A 23,451-nucleotide genomic window follows, 5' to 3' on the forward strand; every position below is an offset into this window, starting at 1 on the left:
TGAAATATTAATACTCAACAAAAATGGAGGGAATCAAATAATTTATTAGCTTTTTAATTTAACATCGTCTTTAGCACCATACCTCAGCAAAGTAGTATCCATGGAGTAAGTCCCAATCTGAGCAGACAACATGCCAATCAACATGAAGGATGAATGAGACAAATAAACACAGGTTTTCGACTGTGATCAAATCACACAGACCTGCTCAAATATTTCAATGGATTTCTGGTACTGCTCCATCTGAGCCGCATAGGTTGCCACTTTGAGAAGACATTTGTTGGCTACACTAAAGAGAGTGAGAGAGTTCATTTAGTTTAATAATACTAAATTCAATCATTTAATTACAACACAGCTTTTGTGCTCAAACGTAAATGGTTCTACAACACTTATCAACACTGATAAAGGCTGTATCCGAAATCGCCCCCTATACCCTCATTTATTATTCTCTACATTAGTCCACTCATTCAGTTCACTTGAAGGAGTGAATGAAAACGAGTGAGTGAATTCAGACACTGAGTGCACCGGAAGGACTGTCGCTTTAGCATAGTTTGCTTGCTGTAATAATCATTTGAAATGGGCAGGTCCAGTAGTAAGATTAAAGAAATTATCTTGAACTCTGACACGGAAATTATGTATAAATCCTAGTTAAACAATTTAATAGTCAATTTACAATGAATTTGTACATGTGTTGTATTACGCTGTATTACGCCATGGACGAGTGCGTTGTAAAATGAATGGATTCAGCTGCGGGCGCCATCTTCTGGCGAGACAGACGCGGGAATAGACTCTATACAAGATCGCTTCCGCGTTTGGTCTCAGCCAGCTCAGTTACATCCGGTGCAGCGCCGGAAGCCGTTTTCGCTTTTGGCGATAACTGTGTGAAAATGGCACAGGAGAGGATGACATACACTCGCTGATTACAAGAGCTTCCCCGGATTACCGTAAATGATGTTAATCGTATCGTGAGGCAATCAGCTGTTACACCCAACAGTAAGAAAGAGAAGGGCTTCAAATTATATATTTCGAGTTACATCGACAATTTTGAGGGTGAGTATTCTCATGCAATATACGAATAGCGATTCTAGCTGTCTCCATTTCTCACAGTTCATACCTGTCTTTGCATTATTTGTATTTATTTATTCGGCGCGCCACTCTCACAGTGCATTAAGGGTTATCTCTAGCCGTTGAGTGTACATCGGTTGTACACTCGTTTTTGCAGTGCATTGTGGGTTTGAATGAGTGCACTCGAGAATGCCCACTATGGTTTCGGACACCACTTAAAATGGCTGTCCCCTCAATTAGTACCCTATTTGAGGGTATAGGGGGCAATTTCGGATAGAGCCAAAGAGTACCTGTTGGACTCCTCCCCTTTGTAATAATCTGCTGCCTGTTCATAATGAGAAATGGCCTGTAAACAAATAAACATAAGTATTCTGGGCACAAATAATAGCAATTTAACAATGAATTGTTTCCCTTTCACTCTTTCAGAAAGGGCTCTTATTTTGGTCATTATGGTATCATCGGGATGCATTAAAAACATTACTTTTCAAATTTAAACACTTTTTTTTTTTACTAAACATTACTACAATGCAAAATAACTGTTTTCTATTTTAATGTATTTTAAAATGTGATGTGCAAAGCTACATTTTCAGCAGCCACTACTCCAGTCTTCAGCATCACATGATCCTTCAGAAATCAGTCTAATATGCTGATTAACTGCTCAAGAAACATGTATTATAATTATCAATGTTGAAAACAGTTGTGGTGCTTTCTGGAAACCCTAATTGTGTCAGCACTCTGTGATGAACAGTAACTTAAGAGCATTTATTTGAAATAGAAATCTTTTGTAACAAACATTTACTTTTAATTTTAATCAATTTAATGCATCCTTTTCTGAATAAAAGTATTAATTTCATATCTGACCCCAAACGTTTGAGAGGTAGTGTATTTTTATACTCGTACTGTCGATATTGATCTGAGCCACTTATTGATAAATGTGTACGTTTACATAAATAGATCACTTCCCACTTACTTTATCTATGTCCAGTAACTCAGATTCATAGATTTCAGCAATTGATATGTGGTGTTTTGCTGCAATGTTGAAACGTCCCTGTGGAAACAGATTTATAAGAAAAAAATCCCTAATCAGAAAAGTGTATTAACCATGTTGAGTTGTATTTGAATGCTTAAATAAGACTTACTATTTCTCACCATGTCTGTGTAGATGTCAGTGGCCTGACAGAAACAGCTTATGGCCTCTGTGTAGAAAAGTTGCAGAAAAGCCATAATAGAATTCCTTCTTTTGAATTAGACACTCATGCTACATAATGAGAGATTTTTATTGCTCATAATGTAAACAATGTGAGTTGTACCTTGAGGATCAGCCTTTTTGAATGCATTGCCAGCATCAAGAAAGTTTACGGCTGCGTTGTGCTTGCTTTGCACCTGTAAATGCAGCTGTGCAGCTTTGCAGAAGGCATCTCCTGCAGCTTAAATAGAGGAACAAAGCAGCAATACAAATGACACGTGCTTATTGAACACCCTATTATGGTGCAAAAAAGTTGCTGTGTGTCGTACCACTCCAGTTCTTTGCCATCTTGAACATGTTGGCAGCTCTCACGTACAAGTCACAGGCCTCCTCGACCTTGGAGGAACTCCTAGAATTAACAAAAGCAAGGGGGAGGTTCGTTGGCTCCTGTGTTTTTGATTGACAGCTTCTTGACCTGGCAGTGAAGGCGTCAATGCTGCCTTGCCAGTGTGGATGTGAGCATCTGTTAGTGGCTTCCAATTTCATTTTAGTGATATAAAGTTAGGAGTTTTGTTTTTGAATTCAATCTGTATTTATCTGTTGCTACTACTCTGTCAACATAAGCTTTTAGGAGCGTCAGGAATCAAACGCGAGAGAAAAAGAAGGTCATATTGAGGTTTAATTATTAAAGTACTGTATATAATACTGGAAATATTGCAGCCAATTGTTTTTATCATGCTGATAATTTTTATTTATTTTATTTAGTCAACAATCATCAACTCATTCAAGTATGACTTTTATAAACCAGTTTTAATGAATGTAAATGAAAATATGAATTAGTTCAAATAAATGTACATTCTTTATTGTCACTATAGCATATACAGAAGTATTAAAGTGAAAGTCTTGGATGCAATTATGTTGTGACAGGAAAGACCAGAATCCACTGCATAGTATACATGTAATGCACAGTATTCTCATAATTTACATTTCTACACAAAATGCACAAGAACATAATATCCAGAATATGTTCATAATTCATAATAAAGGTTTTAAAGGGGTCATATGATGCTGCAAAAAAGAACATTATTTTGTGTATTTGGTGTAATGAAATGTGTTTATGCAGTTTAAAGTTCAAAAAACACATTATTTTCCACATACTGTACATTATTGTTTCTCCTCTATGCCCCGCCTTTCTGAAAAAAAGATGAGAGAATTTTTATTTTTGAGTGAACTATCCCCTTAACAATCGTATGCTGTTGGTATGCTAATCCAAGATCAGCATAGACTAATACAAATAAAGTGCAACCTCTTGTGTACTTGTGAACTGTGATTGTTTTAATCTAGAGCTCCAAAGAAATTAAAATATTTGCATAATATCAGGTGTCTGAAGATCAAGATCCCAGTCATTCAAAAGTGATGTGTCTGAACAAAGTAAGAATCTTGTCTGATGGGGGCAATGGATCTCTGGTACTACCCCTACATCCTCTGGGTCAGCATCAGAAGTTTGTTTATGGAAAAGTTGCTCCGCTCCCTGGAAATTGAGAAAGGACATGTATTATAGTCTAACAATACAAACTGCTTTGAGTATTATTACAGTCAAATCTGGACACAGAAAAAGCATGGTAAAAAGCCTTTACATTGCTAAAGTTGACAGTGCGCTTGTAAAATGGCATCGGTCATTGTCAGATACAGTACATTTAGTACTGTACATTATGTGCTGGGGAAAATATGAACTAATCGAAGCAAATATGATCCAATTGAAGACTGTAACTGTATGTAGATAACCAGGTCCTGTAATGATTGGGCTAAATCAAGAAAACTTACCGCAAGTATCCTGATAACAACGATGATTGATGATAATGATGATGAAATCATTCGTCTGTGATTCAAGTCAAAGATTTTGCTTGCATTTAATGTTTTTTCAGTTTCAAAGACATTTTATTCAGTTTTAATTTCTATTTTCATAAGTTTCTTGAAAATTACATTCATTTAAATTGGCACAAATGTAATCCCATAAAGGGGGAGGTTCATTCATTTCACAGAAACCGATAGGAGGCGCTATTAGCTGCGTTCAGCTGCACTCACACAACGTGTTTCCACTGATATGGCCAACATGAAGCAAGAGGAGTCGGAAATCAGTGCAAAAACACAGGCCCGCTATTGCTCCGTAGCCTGGAAGTACTACATCAAAAACGAGAGCAGTGCCACTGTTTACTGCAGGTTGTGTAAGACGAACTTTAAGTTCTCTTCGAATACAGCCAACATGATAAAACACCTCAGAGTGAAACATCGACTCAACATCCCCACTGTATCCAACGGCGGCGAGAGACTATGCACGGAAGAGCCCAACAAAGGCAGCATGGGTGAGTTTCAAAAGTGTCAAATCGAGGCAAAGTAAGCTGTATGTCTCAGTGCGCATTAGTTTTCAGTTGCGTATGAATGAAGGCGAGATGGAAACGCTACATTAAGCGCACGCAACTGTTTATTATGACTCTGTACGTGCAATGCGATGCTACTCGGCTAACTAGCTGATTTCACTTTTGTGCCATCTGGAAAAATAAACCCTGGTAGATTTAAGCCAGCTAAATGCGAACAACATTGTATTACAAATAATGCACTTACGAAAGTATTGCTTATCGATTATATTGGTTAATTCAAATTATATTTTAACATTGCTTGTTGCAAACGAATTGTATTTGATGCTTAGTATTTTTGTTAAATTGTGATGTTCAAGATTTGCACATTTAATATCGCAGAGGTGCAAAAACATCATTAATGGATTTACCCAAAAACCGACCCGAATAACGAATGTGACGTTTTCATTTTTTGTCCGGCTCAGCCATGATGGCCATAGCTTCCTTTTCTTTTCCAGAATAATCCATTTTGTCGGATTACATTTGAGCCAGACTGTAGGGAATGATATCCAAGCAATATCCCATTCACATCGCCTGAAATGAAGTTATTTGTTTTATTGACACATCATGCGGAAATCGGAAGTAAATTCGCTAAGACTTTGGGGATTGTTGCAAAATAGTTGTTTTCAAAATAACCGAATTGTGGTTTCTACATTACTAGTTATCAATTAATAATTGCATATTTACAATTATGTAACAATTCATATATCATAAATACGAGCAGAGTCGAGCAGTTATGATATATAAACGCGACTGATGCACATTTTTCGTTTCTGTTGTCTGTGTAGAACTTACCCTAGTTCCCTAGCGGCCACCGCGCCAAGCACATCCAGTGTGCAGGTCGCAAACGAGCGGAAGGTGTGCAGGAATTCTGAGATTTTTTTAAATATGTTATTAGTAAGGTATTATTTATTTTGCGAAGAGAAAATAAATTAGTTATATAAGTCAGTATTGCGGACGCGTGTCCTATTTATTGGTGGTAACACACGAGCTGGAAGCGGATGAAACCGTAATGGCCCTTGTGCTCGCCCGGAAGAACATCCAGTGACGTTTACTGTAAATAATAGCGGAATTGTTTCATTTAGTATCATATTGCATGGTTATTGTTCTCTGGCTAAACGCTCTTGTAACGAGCAAGAGCTGCACCTGACATGGAGTTAGTCTCTTAATACAAATCTCATTATTTGTTCTAAATATTCCCGCGATAAACAAAAAATGATTTGATTGTTCCGCTGTGTGACATGCTATATTTTGTTCCAACATTTACCACCGTTTTCTGGTATAATTATTATTTAAACCGTTATATCAAGTAGTAATAATAATAGCAACGTAAGATACTACGTGGATGGTATATTTGTAGTTTTAAAATAATTTCACACACTGCCGGTGTAGTGCCGAAATTTGCACCCTGCCAAATTATGCACCCCCTAGTATTGGTAGGTGTGGGGGAGGGGTTGAAATTAGGCAATCAGCTAGCGACTTTAACGAGGGGTGCATAATCTGGCAGGGGTGCAGAATTCGGCACAACACCGGACCTTTTGATATAAATGGTAAATAAGCCAAAGGGTGATGAACTCATGAAATAGTGTCAAGTTACAGAATCAAAAAAATATCAAAATGCACCTTTTCCTCATCATACAATTGCGCTTTTATAGCATTTCACTGTGTTGCGCTTTGGATGCATTTAGGTTATGTGACAGTGTTCTACAACTGACCACATCTGAGATAAAACAAAGAGTGGACATTGAAAGCTATATTTTAGCTCTGAGTATGTCACAGCATTAAAAAAATGTTACAATTAAGTCAGAATATAAACAAGAAGACAGTGCTGATAATGCTATTTCTTTAGATTTACAAAGATTGTGTACAGCACTGGGGTTTCTGTACAATTGTGACATTTTGTTGGCCCCAGTAAACAAGTTTGCAAGGATCACATTCTAACCATGGACTTATTATTTCTATGAAAACATATGTTATAAAAACTCTTGAGATTCATCACATTAAGGATTTAGGATTAAAGATTTTATCATCTTTTTCATTACAAAGTCAATTTAATTGTAAGTGTGCTAGTTAGCATAATTACATAAGTTCCTGTGTAATCAAGTTGTACTTAAATGACATACTCAAAAAAAGTATTTTTTTAAATTTCTTTTTCACCACAGACATGGATCTCCCACCTCAAATGCATCCTGGAAGTCACAACGGTCAAATAATTCGTCGGAGAATGCAGCGGTTTTTGCCATTTTCTGATCGCCGCACGTCAAAAGTGTGGAACCACTACACACAGTTAAGTCTGTATCGTGTTGAGTGCAACCACTGTAAAAGGCAGCTTTCCTTTCACAACAGCACTACTTCCATGAGAGAACACTTAGGACGCAAACACAGCATTCGGGATGGAGCAGTTCCCCCTCACAACACAGCAGGCATCCCCACTCCTGCAGCGTTGCATTCTCACATTCAGACCTCTTTACATGGTAACAGATGTAACACCACAGGCAATGCTCCATTTCAACCAGTGCTACCTGTTACTGTCAAAGAGGAGCAGGAAGAAATACTGCCAGCTGAGATGGCGGAGACCAAACCTGCCCGGACAACATATGCCCCTGATTGTGCAGCAGGAAGCGGTGCTTCCAGTTCAAATGCCATTGTGCACCAAGAAACAGATTTGGGCTGCCTAATGTATAATTTTCCTGCAGGGGAGATGAGCAGCACTGCTGGAGGCAGCAGCAACCGCAGTGGCTCAAGGGCCTGCAGCAACAAGCGAGCAGAGGTGTTGACCGATCTTATCTTGGAAATGGTCTTCAGAGACCTTCAGCCATTGTCTGTGGTGGAAGAAAGGGGGTTCAAGCTCTTACTGAGTTGCCTAGAGCCTAACTACCCTGTGCCTTCTCCATCTCTGCTTGGCAGTCTACTTTGGCATCGCTACCACATCCTCAAGCAATGCCTTCAGCAGCATCTACAGACCAGTTTAGCTTCTCACTGTCTGACCCTCTGCACCGAATACTGGCGATCCATAGATGGGTGTGGGGTTGATGGGGATGGTCAGTATTACCTTACAGTCAGTGCGCATTTTGTCGACTCTAACTGGCGCCTGGCTCGTTGTGTGCTCGAGACCCGACCGATAGCAGAATTCAAAGGAAACCCTTCTGAGAGAGGGCAAGTGAGCTTTGCGGACACCTTGAGAGCAGTCCTCTCCGAGTTCCAACTTCCAGAGAACTTTGTTTTCTGTGTCGTGCATGACAGCCCCAGTAGATCGGAGTCCAGAGGGCAGGAGAATATGGCCATTGATCAGGAATATCAGCAAGAATTTGCTGGACCCAGCCATCCTCCTCCGGGTAATCTTCCAGAGGGATGGGCACCACTGCTTTGTGCAGGACAAGCCCTGAAACTCTGTGTCCAGGAAGGACTTTGTGTGGAGACTGTCAGACAAGCTCTGGCAGATGCTCGCGCCATCGTCCTACATTTCCAGCATGATGTGAATGCTTCTACAGCACTGAGCCAGAAAGCAAAGGCTGTTAATAAAGAGTCCGCATGCCTGGTCTTGAACAATCCAGGGCGCTGGACCACTGCCATTGAGATGTGTGAGAGTCTGCTGGAGCTCAAGTGGGTAATAAGCTCTGTCCTAGAGGAGCAAAAAGTAGCAACAAATCTGGCAGATCACCAGTGGCGTCTTATACATGAACTGGTTCCTGTGCTCAAAACGGTTCGCATTGCAGCATCATTTTTGAGCGAGGATATCAATGGACCCATTTCGGCCCTAATGCCGTGCCTGCAAGGAGTGTCTCGGCTCCTGGGACAGAAAATTGCAGAGTGCACCTGTCCAGTGGTTAGGGGAGTTATGGAGAGAATTCGTGCTGGTATGGACAAACGCTGGAGTCTGAGTGATGAAGATGCTCTTTTGGACTGCTCTGCCATATTGTCCTCATTTCTGGACCCGCGTTTTAAAGAGTTGCGGTTTCTCAGCCCACATGCTCGCAGCAAGTTGCACGACAAAGTGAAAGAGCTGCTATCTGTTCAGGCTTTCACAAGTAACGAAGGAATGAATGGAGAGAGGAGACAAAGCATGGTAATGGAAGAGCCTGTGGATGAACGTGGAGAACCTGCAGGTTTTGGATTGAATGATTCCTTGCCAATTCCTGCAATGGCTTCTTTAGATTCTCCAGAATCGATTGGATCGGCGGAGGAAGGTGACAGCGTTGAGCTGCAGCCGAGCGAGCCATCTGTTGCCGTATCGTCTCCAGAACAGGTAAATGAAAACACGCTTGAGGTTGGATCACCTTTCAAGAATGCCAGTGACCGTAAAAGACGTTCTAGCGGGACCAGTATGACCTCGCCGCTGAGAGGAAATTTACAGCTCACGCCTCGTATACGGACGAGTCCTCTCCCGCAGAGCATGTACGATATTCTTCTGGGCGAGGATCCTACTGAGCGAATGCCAGAGATTCACCAGCAGCTGGAGAATTACATAGCAGAGCCACTTTGCCGACGGAGTCTCTCGCCCCTGCAATGGTGGCGCAACAAGGAGCATCGCTTTCCTGCTGTGGCCAGACTGGCACGGAAATACTTGTCCATACCTGCAACTTCTGTGTCCGCCAATCGAGCCTTTGCCCCTAGGGAGTCCCCAGTGACCCAAAGAAGGGCCACACTGGGGTCTAAACACCTTGACCACATTTTGTTTCTTCATCAGAACACTGACTATGTGGATCTGCTTAAAGGTGGCTCCTCTGCACGTGAAATTGAGCAGTGGAACAGTGCCAGTGGAAACCAAAGCAGAGAAAGTCTTTACCAGACTCTAGTGTCTTATGAAAGTAAGGTTCGTGTGTCTGAGGAAGAGTCATGATCACGGTTTATGTACATATGTACAAAGTCAAGTTAAAGGGATAGTTCATCCAAAAATATAAACTGTCATCATTTACCCTCAATTTACTCACCCTATAGAAAAAATACTATAGAAGTCAATGGGGACCACAACTGTTTCGTTAAAGGGATAGTTCACCCAAATTTTTTATTAATGTAATTTAATTACTCACTCTTATGTCGTTCCAAACCCGTAAGACCTCTGTTCATATTCGGAACACAAATTAAGATATTTTTGATGAATTCTAAGAGCTCTCTGACCAGTGTTAATTTTGACAGCAAATTTTGATTTAGTTTTAGTCATATTTTAGTCATCTGAATTGTTTTTAGTTTTAGTCAACTAAATCTACAGTAAATTTAGTCGTCTAAAATCTAATGGGTTTCGTTACAGTACATTTAATTAAGCATTTCTATAAAATTTCCAAACTCAATATATAGGTTTGATATTAAGGTTTTATCATGATAGACACCGATTTAACTGCGGTGACACACAACATGCCTTTATGTTAAAATTAAATATAACCACTTCTCATAAAGAACAAGAACATGGTCTTCTTTTTAATGAAATACCAATGGTTATATAGGCTAATTATGCATTCTTTATAGCAACTTGTTTACCATATTCTTCATTCTTTCAAGCAGACATATTTATTTATTTAATAATAAATTTAATTAATCTTTAGGGCTACTAAAGTTTTTCAGTCAAGAGCAGTGCGTGATTTTCTGTCTTTCTGTTGTTGCTTGATTAACATCAATGACTCGGACAATAGCAACTAAATTAGGCTGCTGTCCCTTTAAAACCGAATGCACAGCTGCAATGGATGCAATGTAGTAGAGGTCTACACGGGTCCAAAAATTTGCACCCGAACCCGAAGAGACCCGTAAATGTGCTACACTGAACTGACCCGGACCCGTCTATTATTTTGAAAGTTGGACCCGGGCCCGTGCAGAACCGAGAAATGTCAAAAATGTACTACCCGGAACCGACACGGACCGTCAATTATTTCAAAGATGGACCCGAACCCGGCCGGGAAGACACCGACCCGACTGGACCCGATCGGCACATATTCCACAGCAAATTGCTATTAACAAGTCGAACCTAATGTAAGAAGCCTTCTCCCTTGTACCTGACTGTGATGCACACAATCCTCCCGGCCAAGAAAGTTCCATCTGTGTTATTCCTCTCTTGCCAATTGAAATGCGTAATCCACTCATTATTCCAGTTTCAAAAGTCCACTTGCTGTCACGGTGACGGATGACAAATGCGACTTTGCAGTTTTGCATTTTTTGTATCTCGAGTCAACTTGCATAATAATTTAGACTGTTTGCCCAGTTGGATTATAATAACGATTGCTCGTCCAGTGCATGCATGGCTGCTGACGTTAGCTTTACTTATTTGCTATAATCTCTGTGCTCTCTGAGCCGAGTCTGCGCAAACATTTTAGATATAACAAAATACGGTTCATTCATAATATTATTAAAAGAATAATCAATAATAACTCGCATCACTCATGAAGGTATCCATTATCACCGTGCGTGTGCATTAACTCCGCCCACCCTGCTTCTGATGACGTGGCTCGGGGTTTTTTTCCCCCCCACTTTATTTCAAATTACCGACTCACTTTTCTCATCCTAATTTTACAAATTGAAAGTTACAAAACAACACACGCATAGCGCTGACTGACTCTGATAACGGCCGGGTGTTCTCCGAGTCCGATCGACTCGGGTATTACACACAATGTTAAACAGACCCGGGACCCGAAGTAATAGATTGGGATCCGACCCGGACCCGGCTGACCATTTAAAATATAGCCCCGAACCCGTATGGATCCCGGGTCCTCGGGTCTCGGGTCCTCCGTGTAGACCTCTACAATGTCGCCTACTGAGACACGTTCTCCCTACTGCTTACGTTCACTTATGACGTAATCAACTGTTTACGTGAATACTCGTCAAAACAGACAATTCAACATAATTGTGTGTAATTCTCCATTCATGCAATGCGAGAGTACTTGTGTGCTGTGAGACGCACTTTCTGTGTGCGTATGCTTCTGCGCTCAGAAAACCAGACCGAATTGAGTTCTCTCTTGCGTCATCAGATTTATCTATATGGATGCTCTTCTCTTACTCCCACATATTGACATTTTTTAATGTTTTATGCGACGTGCAGCAAGTGTATGTTAGCTTATGTCCCGCCGGTTCATATGTACGCATCTAACCTCCTAACTATGCAGCAGATTCTTTCTGAATGAATCTCTTCCCAAATCGTCCCTCCGTAACATTTTCGTCTCGTTTTTATTCGTTGACGAAAATGTCAATAGATTTACATAATAGTTTTTGTCATTCAAAAAGAGTTTTAGTTCGTTATCGTCTCGGTGAAAAAAATGTTGTTGAAGAAAATTGTGACAAAAATGATTCGTCAAAGAAATGAACACTGTCTCTGACCCTCCCATAGACCAGCAATTTAATTAACACGATCAACGTTCAGAAAGGTAGCAAGGAGATCGGTAAAATAATCCATGTGACATCAGGGGTTCAACCGTAATTTTACGAAGCTACGAGATTACTTTTTGTACGCAAATAAAAACAAATATAACTTTATTAAACAATTAGTCACCTCTGTCATCCTAGCGCCATTTCGAAGAGTACCCACTGATCGTAAACGGTGTATTCTGTTCTGTCAGCTACATCTGTGTCCGCTACGTTGTTTACGCTTTGATTTTAACGAAAACAAAGTATCCACGTAGCGTATCTGACACAGAACAGCATGCGCTGTTTATGTTCAGTGGATACTCTACAAAATGGCGCTATAGGGTGGAGACTAAATTGTTTAAAGTAATTTTTTTTTTTCTTTGCGTACAAAAAGTATTCTCGTAGCTTCGTAAAATGACGGTTGAACCCCTGATGTCACATGGATTATTTTACCGATCTGCTTGCTACGTTTCTGGATGTTGATTGTGTTAATTACATGGCTGTCTATGGGCGGGTCAGAGAGCTCTCAGAATTCATCAAAAATATCTTAATTTGTGTTCCGAAGATGAACGGAGGTCTTTCGGGTTTGGGACTACATGAGGGTGAGTAATTAATGACAAAATTTTCATTTTTGGGTGAACTATCCCTTTAACCACATTCTTCAAAATATATTATTTTGTTTAACAGAAGAAATTCATATAGGTTTGAAATAATTTGTGTGAGTAAATGGTGAAAATTTTCTTTTTCTTTTTTTTGGGGTGGGGAGAGACTATCCCTTTAACCTTTTTTTTTTTTTAATTAAAGGTTGTCTTTGAACAGTTGTCACGTCCCACAATAAGCTCCTTTAGTTACTTAGTTATTTTAGACACAAGGGTTACGATAAATAGTTATACTGCTATGTAAATAGGTTTTGAAAACGCATTCCATTTACAAGGAATTTGTGACACTCATTTAATGTAGTCTTTGGTCTCTACGAGGTCTGAGGATTCGTTTAGTCATTGTCTTGTGACTAATGTAGATACTGTTTCACTAAATTTGGCCTAAATCGGTTTTACTACATTCTTAACTTGTCTGTGATGCATTACACAATTACGCAATATGAGCAACCATGCTGCTGTTCTGAATATCAGCACGGCTGTGATTTGGTCATAGAAAATCACTGCTGTGCAGATATCAGGCCAACTTGATCTCTGCATACTCTGTTATGGAACACTGCAAATCAAATTTGGTCAATCAATTTCCAGGCCAGAAAATAACTTGTATTATTGATTCATTCAGCATATACTGTTAGTGTTACAATATTATTGTTACTTTACACAGTGTTGTAGGCATTACCTGGAATGCACTGTCAACCTCATGCATGCATTTGAACGTTAGCACTTCCTCCTCTATATTTATGGGGGATATGTACATTCAAATGAGGTGTTAGTTATCTTTTTCATACTTGCAACAGTAGAACTTTACAATGTATTCGGTAGCATGTTCAGAATAAAGTGTTCTATGAAATATTCTGGAGTCTGGGAATTACCAATGGAAAATTGTGTTTTTCAGTTCTCATTTATTTTGTATAACATATTTAACAATACTAGTAAAACATTTGTTCTATTAGAACAACAAAGGAAGGCTTAGACAACCAAACACCTTATAGTGATATCAAAAACAGCAAACATGTTATGCATTGACATTGTGTTATACATGGACATCATCAGCTTTTTTAATGGCATAAGATAAAACTGCAATTTAATAACCTTATTATAGGTTAAATGGATTGTAGATAATAAATGGAAAAAGGAACATCTGTAGAATTGTAAAACTATGTAGGTTTGTAATGATTGGTAGTGACATAAATCTGAACTGAGAGAACATTTTGAACCAAACTTGTCAAACAGTTGAACAAACGTCGAAAATAAAAACCAAGAAACCTTTTTCTGAAACCCTGTCATGTTAAATTCACCAGTCTGGTACATTTTAAAAACATCAAATACTATTAACTTTAGCGCCTTGTGCACTTCTCAAATTTTGAACAACAAAAACTACTTAAAGTTGGCTATTCTTTTGATGAGAACTTTATTTTGGATAAAATGTATGCCTAATTTCAAGGTCCATATTAATCGCTAGACAGTGAGTTGATTATTTACTGTAGTCTAAAACACACTTCAGCACTTCATAAAGGATTTTTTTTATAAAATACTGATTGGAATTAAGTTCACTTTAGTCTTCTGCTCTGACCTGTGTCCTTGCTTGCCAACCACCATCTGGAGTTTCTATCCTCACTGAGGGGGAATAGTGGCTCTTCACACCTCTGGATTTAAAGGTCAAATTAATTTTGATATCATTTTAAAATTTGCTAATATTTATTCATGGAATTAAAGTGTTTTAATACCATAACATGTCCTAAAAATACTCATTATTACTATGAAGAAAAGACTAAGTGACAGGATAGTCATACATTTATTATTTTAAGCTTAATTTCACAAAATGAAATATTTTCTGAGTGTGTTATTTTTATATATATATATATATATATATATATATATGTGTGTGTGAGCTGTTGTCTTCTGTCCAGTGTTTCCATTTATCTGTTCAGGCTTGTGGTCTTGTGAGTATTTGAATGCCTTTAGGAAAATAGCAGTACATGACAGATTTAATCAATGTTTTTAGATGTATATTCAGATGTAATAACCGATCTTGTGTCCATTCACTGAAATGAAACTTACAGAGATATCTCCACCTTCATCCTTTTTATTTGTGGCTCGGACACATTGCTTGAACTTTTTCAGCTTCTTCATGTTATAGTAATATTCCACACACCCCTAACCTGGCACACACCTCACTTTCAGCAGCTGTTGTCTTCTGTCCAGTGTTTCCATTTATCTGTTCAGGCTTGTGGTCTTGTGAGTATTTGAATGCCTTTAGGAAAATAGCAGTACATGACAGATTTAATCAATGTTTTTAGATGTATATTCAGATGTAATAACCGATCTTGTGTCCATTCACTGAAATGAAACTTACAGAGATATCTCCACCTTCATCCTTTTTATTTGTGGCTCGGACACATTGCTTGAACTTTTTCAGCTTCTTCATGTTATAGTAATATTCCACACACTGGGCTATTGATTTTGTCTGCAACTACATAGCACACATCAATTTAGTATATTTAGAGACTCAATTTTGTAGGCATGTAATAACCATAGACCTTTCTTCAGGTGTTTAATCAAAAACCCATGCAAAAATTATGAAACAAGAAGTTTCATTCCTTCAGAATTCTATAGGGATTTAAACAAACAACAAAGTATTGCTTATCAGTATGTTATTCATCCATTATCATTTCTATTATTATTCAAACCTATTAAATGTATGATTTCCACCAGTATATGATGAAATGGGAAAAGTCCCAAAGATTAACATTGAGTGAGGGACACCGCTTACCACACACACACACACACACACAAAAAAAAACTAATTCATTTTGAAATAACTTTTTTCTGAACTTTCATACCACATTATGAATCTGTTGAAAGTCCTTGTCATGTTCAACCAGAGCTTTCTTGAACACTTTCATCTCTTGCGCTGTCCAGTGGTCTGACCCTGCCGATTACAATGAGCTACATCAAGTTTATGAAGGACTTATGAATGCTTTATGTATTTGGATATACAGTAAAGAGTTTGTACCTGTGTAGTGGTAATCATTCAGAGGGTGCCAGGAGGTCCGAAAATCTCCTCTCATTAAGAGTAAATCCAGTGCTGCCTGACAGTTGAATAAGTGAGCCGTATTAAACAAATATCTATAAATTACACACTTGGGTATGATGAATAAGCTCACCATTATGTTTCCTTGAACTTCATGAAGGCAGTGGAGAGCGAACTCAATGTTGGTGCCTCCTCCTGGTAGCAAACTGGAACAGCACATGTCTAACAGCTCTTTGACTGGAGCACAGAAAGGACCAAGTGTGATCATTTTTAACCCTTTACACATGCTTAAAGAATAAAAGGCAGCAAGTTGTAAAATTGCAACTTTATGTAACATTTTAATGTATGATGATTAGATTTTGCGAAACTTGGGCACATCCAGTGGTTTAAACAGTGGTTCTCGATCATTTTGATAATTTTTTTTGCCCCCCTTTATTTAAACTATTGTTTTGAGTAAGAGTGTGTGTTGGTGTGTTTACCCCTCTGTTGTGTTTCTGTGTTAGTAGAGAGATCTTTCCCAGGAGTCCAGACAAGTTGAGCGGGGTGTTCTTCATACAGCATGTACAGCGTGTCCCGCACTGGGGGGATCTCTGCTTGAAACCGTGAACCTACATTTATCCTTCTAAATGACACAAGAAACTTCCATTAACACAGAAGGAAATGGACAGTCTTGTAAATAAGAGAAATGTAAACAAAAGCATGATCATCTGTATACAGGTAATTCATTATAAATTCTAACGGTAATAATCTTGGTGGACTAACTAAAAACTTTAATACGAATGAATTTATTACAGACTCACGGCTGTATGTTGATGGCTGTGTTGTCGATTGGGAAGGAGACACCATCTGTGGGGTTTCAAAGTTAAAATGATTTGGCAAGAAATTGGAGCTACAATAAAAAGCATTTACATTATTTTTCTCAGTTCTGTACAAACGTTAACTTGATCAGTAAATATAGGTTGGACATCGAGTCAAAGCTGAAATCTTGGGTTTAGTGCTCACCAAAGGTGCTGGGTAGAGATGAGCATGGCTGATGTTGTGGTAGGCTTTTAGAATAGAGGCCTGTCCCCGAACGGAGAGGGCTCAGCATAGGCTGAGGGGTGTATGGAGGGGGATGAAAACTAGGGCTCAGCGGGTGGTCTGCCAGATAGTTTGGCGAGCGCAGCTGACTGGGGTAAACGCCTATGCCACAGCTTCTCTGCAAACCCTGGGTTTCCTTATTATCGGTGCATTGTGGGGAAGATAAACGAGGCAGAGGTGGACTGGGGATGATGAGGAAGTTTAAAGGGTGACAAGACCTCTTAGATGCACCTTTACGAGTCTGTGACCTCTTGGCCTAGGGAAGACAGAAACTTTGAACAATGATAACAAGTCATCTTGGCATATCCAATGTATATTGGTACAACATTACTTGTGTGGAAGCTTGGGGGCCTAAAACGTTTGTCGCAGAGACTGGGACAGACACAGGCATGATCAAGGGGGACAGGGTTATCCCTCTGGACTTTTGTCCTGAAGCCCCCTTCTGTCCATCATCCTGTGATTAAAAAAATAGTTAAGTTTCAATGTAAGTATTGTGCTTGTCACAATAATACTTGAGTTTATGTTAGCACCAGTGTGGAGGTGGATGCTTGTGAATCATGTTCCTCCTTTGTTCCAACAGCTTCTTGAGAGCATGAGGGCTGTGACTGAGCTCTATGGACAGATGAAGTTCTTTTATATGTTCTACAGAGAAACAAACCAGAGTGAACTCAACTGATTTTTCATAGACCTGCTGATTCAGAATATCTTTGTGAAGATCTTGTGTAAGGTCTGCTAGCAAACATACAATACCACAGTGGAAGCAGCTCTTTAAAGGAATAGTTTCCCAGAAAATTTCGGTATGAATTACTAACTTTCATGCCGCATAGTCGAGGTAGCTCACACGGTGTTAAATCATAAACAAACAAACAAACTTTCATGCCACTCTTTTCTAGTGACTAGCAGCTGTCAAGCTCCAAAACTGACAAAAAAGCTCTATAAAAGTACCATAAAAGACTGAATTGCAATAGTTAGGGTTCCCACAGTTGTGGAAACCACAAAATAACAGCAAATTATACAATTGTGATTTCAATGATGAAAAAATCATTCAAATCCAAAAGTATCTTTTGATATATATTTTTCTACTTTTTCAGTGTTCTAAAATGTTACATATAACTACTATATAGATTCATATTTGCCCTCAAGTCAGAGTGATCATTTTCTAACCTGCAACCAGCGTTTGGTTCCTCTCCTGTTGATTTCATAACAGGCTCCTACACAATGAAATGTAAAACACTGATTATCAAAACACAGATTATGATGGCATATGAAAAAGTGCAATGTTGTGTACCTTTTGTAAAAACTGTTTTCCGAGGTAAGTGCTGAAGGATGCAAGTGCCACTTGACTTGGTGAGACAAGGTAGGAAGAGCGTGGTCGTGAACGTTTATGACAAGTGGGCTGAGGAACAGGCAGTGGAGGAGTTGGAACATCAGACAGGACGTCCTTAGAGCAGGACTTCCTCTTCCTACTGTTAGGCAATGTTGCAGGAGGAGAATCAAGTATAGGATCGGCAAGATTACAGTCAAAATCACTCTTTGGTTCAGGGTATAATACAGCAGGATAACTGGAAAAGGTGCGCCGTCGCTTTAACTTGCTCGGAGGTCTGGGCTCCTTCTGACTGTGTTTCAGCAGTATGGGACAATGCTGTTTGGAGCAAACTGAAGCTCGTGGCCTCACAGGGCAACTCACGCTGGTGGTAGGTGCCTCTCTGTTAGGCTGAAATGAGAGCATCTCTTTCAATTCTTCTGGGTAAGATTCAGGAAAATCAAGATAGGTTTCTAAAACATGGACATCAAATGGGTTCCGTGCAACCACTGGATTTTCTTCGATACCCAGAGTCCACTGGGTGGAGTTTAGCATCTTATTGCTTTCTTCGACCTTATAAGAGTCACTGGCAGACGCTAAAGTCCAGCTTTCTTGACATGTTGAATTTTTAACCTGAGAGGAATGGGCATCTTCTGCATGGCGCCCCATCCCAAGATCTCCTGTGTCATAAGAACCGAAGAGTTTTCCAGAATAACTGGGATTCTTTCGCACAGGAGCTGAAACAGGCTTTGGTTGAGAGGTAAAGAGGTAGTCAGACGCAGTTAGATTAACCGTTGGCTCCCACGCTGAGGCCGGCAGGTTATAGTTGGAAGAGAGTCTGGAGGAGGGAGGAGACGTGAGGTGGACTCCGTGTCGAGAGGCACAGTGATGTTTTAGGGAGTTCTTTTCATCGTAGGTTTTGTGGCAGCCGGACTGAGTGCAGTTATAGCTCTTTCTCTTGTGGTGGGTCATCATGTGAGAAGCGCTGCAAAGAAAAAAGAAGGCACTGACACTGTTATAAAATGTGACCCTGGACCACAAAAGCAGTCTTAAGTCGCTGGGGTATATTTGTAGTAATAGCCAAAAATACATTGTGTGGGTCAAAATTATTGATTTTTCTTTTATGCCAAAAATCATTAGGACATTAAGTAAAGATCTTGTTCCATGAAGATATTTTGTAAATTTCCTACTGTAAATATATTAAAACTTCATTTTTGATTAGTAATATGCATGGCTAAGAACTTCATTTGGACAACTTTTAAAGGCGATTTTCTCAATATTTCGATTTTTTTGCACCCTCAGATTCTAGATTTTCAAAGAGTTGTATCTCGGCCAAATATTGTCCTATCCTAACAAACCATACATCAATGGAAGGCTTATTTATTCAGCTTTCAGATGATTGAATTTTCAAAAATTGACCCTTGTGACTGGTTTTGTGGTCCAGGGTTAGATATGTAAAACAACAGCATTTTATGCACACTGCAATTCCAATTTGAACTGCCTACACTGTTTTGTTTTTCTTCTTTTTTCAGTTTTTTTCAGACAGTTTAGGAAATATCCAGTAATTTACACTGGTTGCCATAGTAAGCAGGGCTCAAAAATGGATGGCCTCTTCACTCGAGGCCAGTTTGAGTGTGTTTTGGGTCAATTTTGTACATCTATGTACATCTTGCACATCTTCATTTTGTACCTTGCAAACATAAACCTTTGGTTCATATATTCTACATCAATTTCGGTCACCAAGATAATGTTATTTGATTTTGTTGAATTTACAAAATTGATGGTGTTGAAAACAACAAACCAATCAGTATTGTTTCGCATTGCATGGAGTTACAGTATGATAGCTATATAATAAAAATTGACAAAATAAATTTTGTGGGGGGTAAAAATGAAAAATACTCATATTTGTAGAAAATATAAAAATAAAAGATTAGCCTAATTTAAAAGTGCACTAAATTAATTAATATTTCCAGACAGTAGTTCGTTATACAACAAACCTATTTGTTATCCTGCCTTTTACATGATTTCTAGCTAGATTAAGCTGGTCAATAATGAATATGCTCTGGCAAGAGACTCCCACCCTTAAATTTAAAGGAACCTATATTATATATGAAAAATATTATTTGGAAAATATGTAGTTTCTATTGTAATTACATATTAACTGTACTATTAGATGTATTCATTATTTCAATCGCTTAGTTTTTGTTTAATATTTTAATATGAATTGCAATAGTTAGGGTTCCCACAGTTGTGGAAACCACAAAATAACAGCAAATTATACAATTGTGATTTCAATGATGAAAAAATCATTCAAATCCAAAAGTATCTTTTGATATATATTTTTCTACTTTTTCAGTGTTCTAAAATGTTACATATAACTACTATATAGATTCATATTTGCCCTCAAGTCAGAGTGATCATTTTCTAACCTGCAACCAGCGTTTGGTTCCTCTCCTGTTGATTTCATAACAGGCTCCTACACAATGAAATGTAAAACACTGATTATCAAAACACAGATTATGATGGCATATGAAAAAGTGCAATGTTGTGTACCTTTTGTAAAAACTGTTTTCCGAGGTAAGTGCTGAAGGATGCAAGTGCCACTTGACTTGGTGAGACAAGGTAGGAAGAGCGTGGTCGTGAACGTTTATGACAAGTGGGCTGAGGAACAGGCAGTGGAGGAGTTGGAACAACAGGCAGGACGTCCTTAGAGCAGGACTTCCTCTTCCTACTGTTAGGCAATGTTGCAGGAGGAGAATCAAGTATAGGATCGGCAAGATTACAGTCAAAATCACTCTTTGGTTCAGGGTATAATACAGCAGGATAACTGGAAAAGGTGCGCCGTCGCTTTAACTTGCTCGGAGGTCTGGGCTCCTTCTGACTGTGTTTCAGCAGTATGGGACAATGCTGTTTGGAGCAAACTGAAGCTCGTGGCCTCATAGGGCAACTCACGCTGGTGGTAGGTGCCTCTCTGTTAGGCTGAAATGAGAGCATCTCTTTCAATTCTTCTGGGTAAGATTCAGGAAAATCAAGATAGGTTTCTAAAACATGGACATCAAATGGGTTCCGTGCAACCACTGGATTTTCTTCGATACCCAGAGTCCACTGGGTGGAGTTTAGCATCTTATTGCTTTCTTCGACCTTATAAGAGTCACTGGCAGACGCTAAAGTCCAGCTTTCTTGACATGTTGAATTTTTAACCTGAGAGGAATGGGCATCTTCTGCATGGCCAGGATCGGCAAGATTACAGTCAAAATCACTCTTTGGTTCAGGGTATAATACAGCAGGATAACTGGAAAAGGTGCGCCGTCGCTTTAACTTGCTCGGAGGTCTGGGCTCCTTCTGACTGTGTTTCAGCAGTATGGGACAATGCTGTTTGGAGCAAACTGAAGCTCGTGGCCTCACAGGGCAACTCACGCTGGTGGTAGGTGCCTCTCTGTTAGGCTGAAATGAGAGCATCTCTTTCAATTCTTCTGGGTAAGATTCAGGAAAATCAAGATAGGTTTCTAAAACATGGACATCAAATGGGTTCCGTGCAACCACTGGATTTTCTTCGATACCCAGAGTCCACTGGGTGGAGTTTAGCATCTTATTGCTTTCTTCGACCTTATAAGAGTCACTGGCAGACGCTAAAGTCCAGCTTTCTTGACATGTTGAATTTTTAACCTGAGAGGAATGGGCATCTTCTGCATGGCGCCCCATCCCAAGATCTCCTGTGTCATAAGAACCGAAGAGTTTTCCAGAATAACTGGGATTCTTTCGCACAGGAGCTGAAACAGGCTTTGGTTGAGAGGTAAAGAGGTAGTCAGACGCAGTTAGATTAACCGTTGGCTCCCACGCTGAGGCCGGCAGGTTATAGTTGGAAGAGAGTCTGGAGGAGGGAGGAGACGTGAGGTGGACTCCGTGTCGAGAGGCACAGTGATGTTTTAGGGAGTTCTTGTCATCGTAGGTTTTGTGACAGCCAGACTGAGTGCAGTTATAGCTCTTTCTCTTGTGGTGGGTCATCATGTGAGAAGCGCTGCAAAGAAAAAAGAAGGCACTGACACTGTTATAAAATGTGACCCTGGAGCACAAAACCAGTCTTAAGTCGCTGGGGTATATTTGTAGTAATAGCCAAAAATACATTGTGTGGGTCAAAATTATTGATTTTTCTTTTATGCCAAAAATCATTAGGACATTAAGTAAAGATCTTGTTCCATGAAGATATTTTGTAAATTTCCTACTGTAAATATATTAAAACTTCATTTTTGATTAGTAATATGCATGGCTAAGAACTTCATTTGGACAACTTTTAAAGGCGATTTTCTCAATATTTCGATTTTTTTGCACCCTCAGATTCTAGATTTTCAAAGAGTTGTATCTCGGCCAAATATTGTCCTATCCTAACAAACCATACATCAATGGAAGGCTTATTTATTCAGCTTTCAGATGATTGAATTTTCAAAAATTGACCCTTGTGACTGGTTTTGTGGTCCAGGGTTAGATATGTAAAACAACAGCATTTTATGCACACTGCAATTCCAATTTGAACTGCCTACACTGTTTTGTTTTTCTTCTTTTTTCAGTTTTTTTCAGACAGTTTAGGAAATATCCAGTAATTTACACTGGTTGCCATAGTAAGCAGGGCTCAAAAATGGATGGCCTCTTCACTCGAGGCCAGTTTGAGTGTGTTTTGGGTCAATTTTGTACATCTATGTACATCTTGCACATCTTCATTTTGTACCTTGCAAACATAAACCTTTGGTTCATATATTCTACATCAATTTCTGTCACCAAGATAATGTTATTTGATTTAGTTGAATTTACAAAATTGATGGTGTTGAAAACAACAAACCAATCAGTATTGTTTCGCATTGCATGGAGTTACAGTATGATAGCTATATAATAAAAATTGACAAAATAAATTTTGTGGGGGGTAAAAATGAAAAATACTCATATTTGTAGAAAATATAAAAATAAAAGATTAGCCTAATTTAAAAGTGCACTAAATTAATTAATATTTCCAGACAGTAGTTCGTTATACAACAAACCTATTTGTTATCCTGCCTTTTACATGATTTCTAGCTAGATTAAGCTGGTCAATAATGAATATGCTCTGGCAAGAGACTCCCACCCTTAAATTTAAAGGAACCTATATTATATATGAAAAATATTATTTGGAAAATATGTAGTTTCTATTGTAATTACATTACATATTAACTGTACTATTAGATGTATTCATTATTTCAATCGCTTAGTTTTTGTTTAATATTTTAATATTTTTTTATTTATTTTAATCATTTATTTAATTTTAATTTCCTCTTTTTTTGGCTGACACACTGACACCTTGACTGACACCTATTTTGTTTAAAGGGATAGTTCACCCAAAAATTCTGTCATCATTTACTCAC

At 38.9% G+C, this 23,451-nt stretch overlaps 2 protein-coding genes and 1 pseudogene across 4 annotated transcripts; 1 reads left to right on the forward strand and 2 right to left on the reverse strand.

The window, feature by feature from the left end:
• Window positions 1-98: 98 nt before the first annotated feature.
• On the reverse strand, window positions 99-5,193 carry LOC107595478 (alpha-soluble NSF attachment protein-like; annotated as a pseudogene).
• LOC107595476 (uncharacterized) lies at window positions 4,227-9,589 on the forward strand. Of its 2 annotated transcripts, none has more exons than XM_016285885.1 (2): window positions 4,227-4,611; window positions 6,825-9,589. In XM_016285885.1, exons 1-2 carry the CDS (start codon window positions 4,353-4,355, stop codon window positions 9,500-9,502), a joined length of 2,937 nt encoding a protein of 978 aa, XP_016141371.1. In that variant the 5' UTR covers window positions 4,227-4,352; the 3' UTR covers window positions 9,503-9,589. The 2 variants fall into 2 exon arrangements, with proteins under 2 accessions (XP_016141371.1, XP_016141372.1); XM_016285886.1 differs by lacking the exon at window positions 4,227-4,611 and adding an exon at window positions 5,564-5,718.
• A 3,218-nt stretch (window positions 9,590-12,807) lies between these two features.
• znf541 (zinc finger protein 541) lies at window positions 12,808-18,817 on the reverse strand. 2 transcript variants are annotated; one of them, XM_016285950.1, is made up of 13 exons: window positions 18,047-18,817; window positions 17,923-17,969; window positions 17,289-17,370; window positions 17,090-17,212; window positions 16,681-17,014; window positions 16,479-16,524; window positions 16,158-16,300; window positions 15,812-15,915; window positions 15,661-15,736; window positions 15,488-15,576; window positions 15,001-15,117; window positions 14,818-14,898; window positions 12,808-14,290 (listed from the first exon to the last, which is right to left on the reverse strand). In XM_016285950.1, the coding sequence occupies exons 1-13, from the start codon at window positions 18,728-18,730 to the stop codon at window positions 14,195-14,197; spliced, it is 2,022 nt and encodes a 673-aa protein (XP_016141436.1). In that variant the 5' UTR covers window positions 18,731-18,817; the 3' UTR covers window positions 12,808-14,194. The 2 variants fall into 2 exon arrangements, with proteins under 2 accessions (XP_016141436.1, XP_016141435.1); XM_016285949.1 differs by having other exon boundaries at window positions 17,289-17,400.
• Between the last annotated feature and the right edge of the window lie 4,634 nt (window positions 18,818-23,451).

This window comes from Sinocyclocheilus grahami, unplaced genomic scaffold (assembly GCF_001515645.1).
Source record: "Sinocyclocheilus grahami isolate Dianchi unplaced genomic scaffold, SAMN03320097.WGS_v1.1 scaffold203.1, whole genome shotgun sequence".
Taxonomy (NCBI): Eukaryota; Metazoa; Chordata; class Actinopteri; order Cypriniformes; family Cyprinidae; genus Sinocyclocheilus; species Sinocyclocheilus grahami.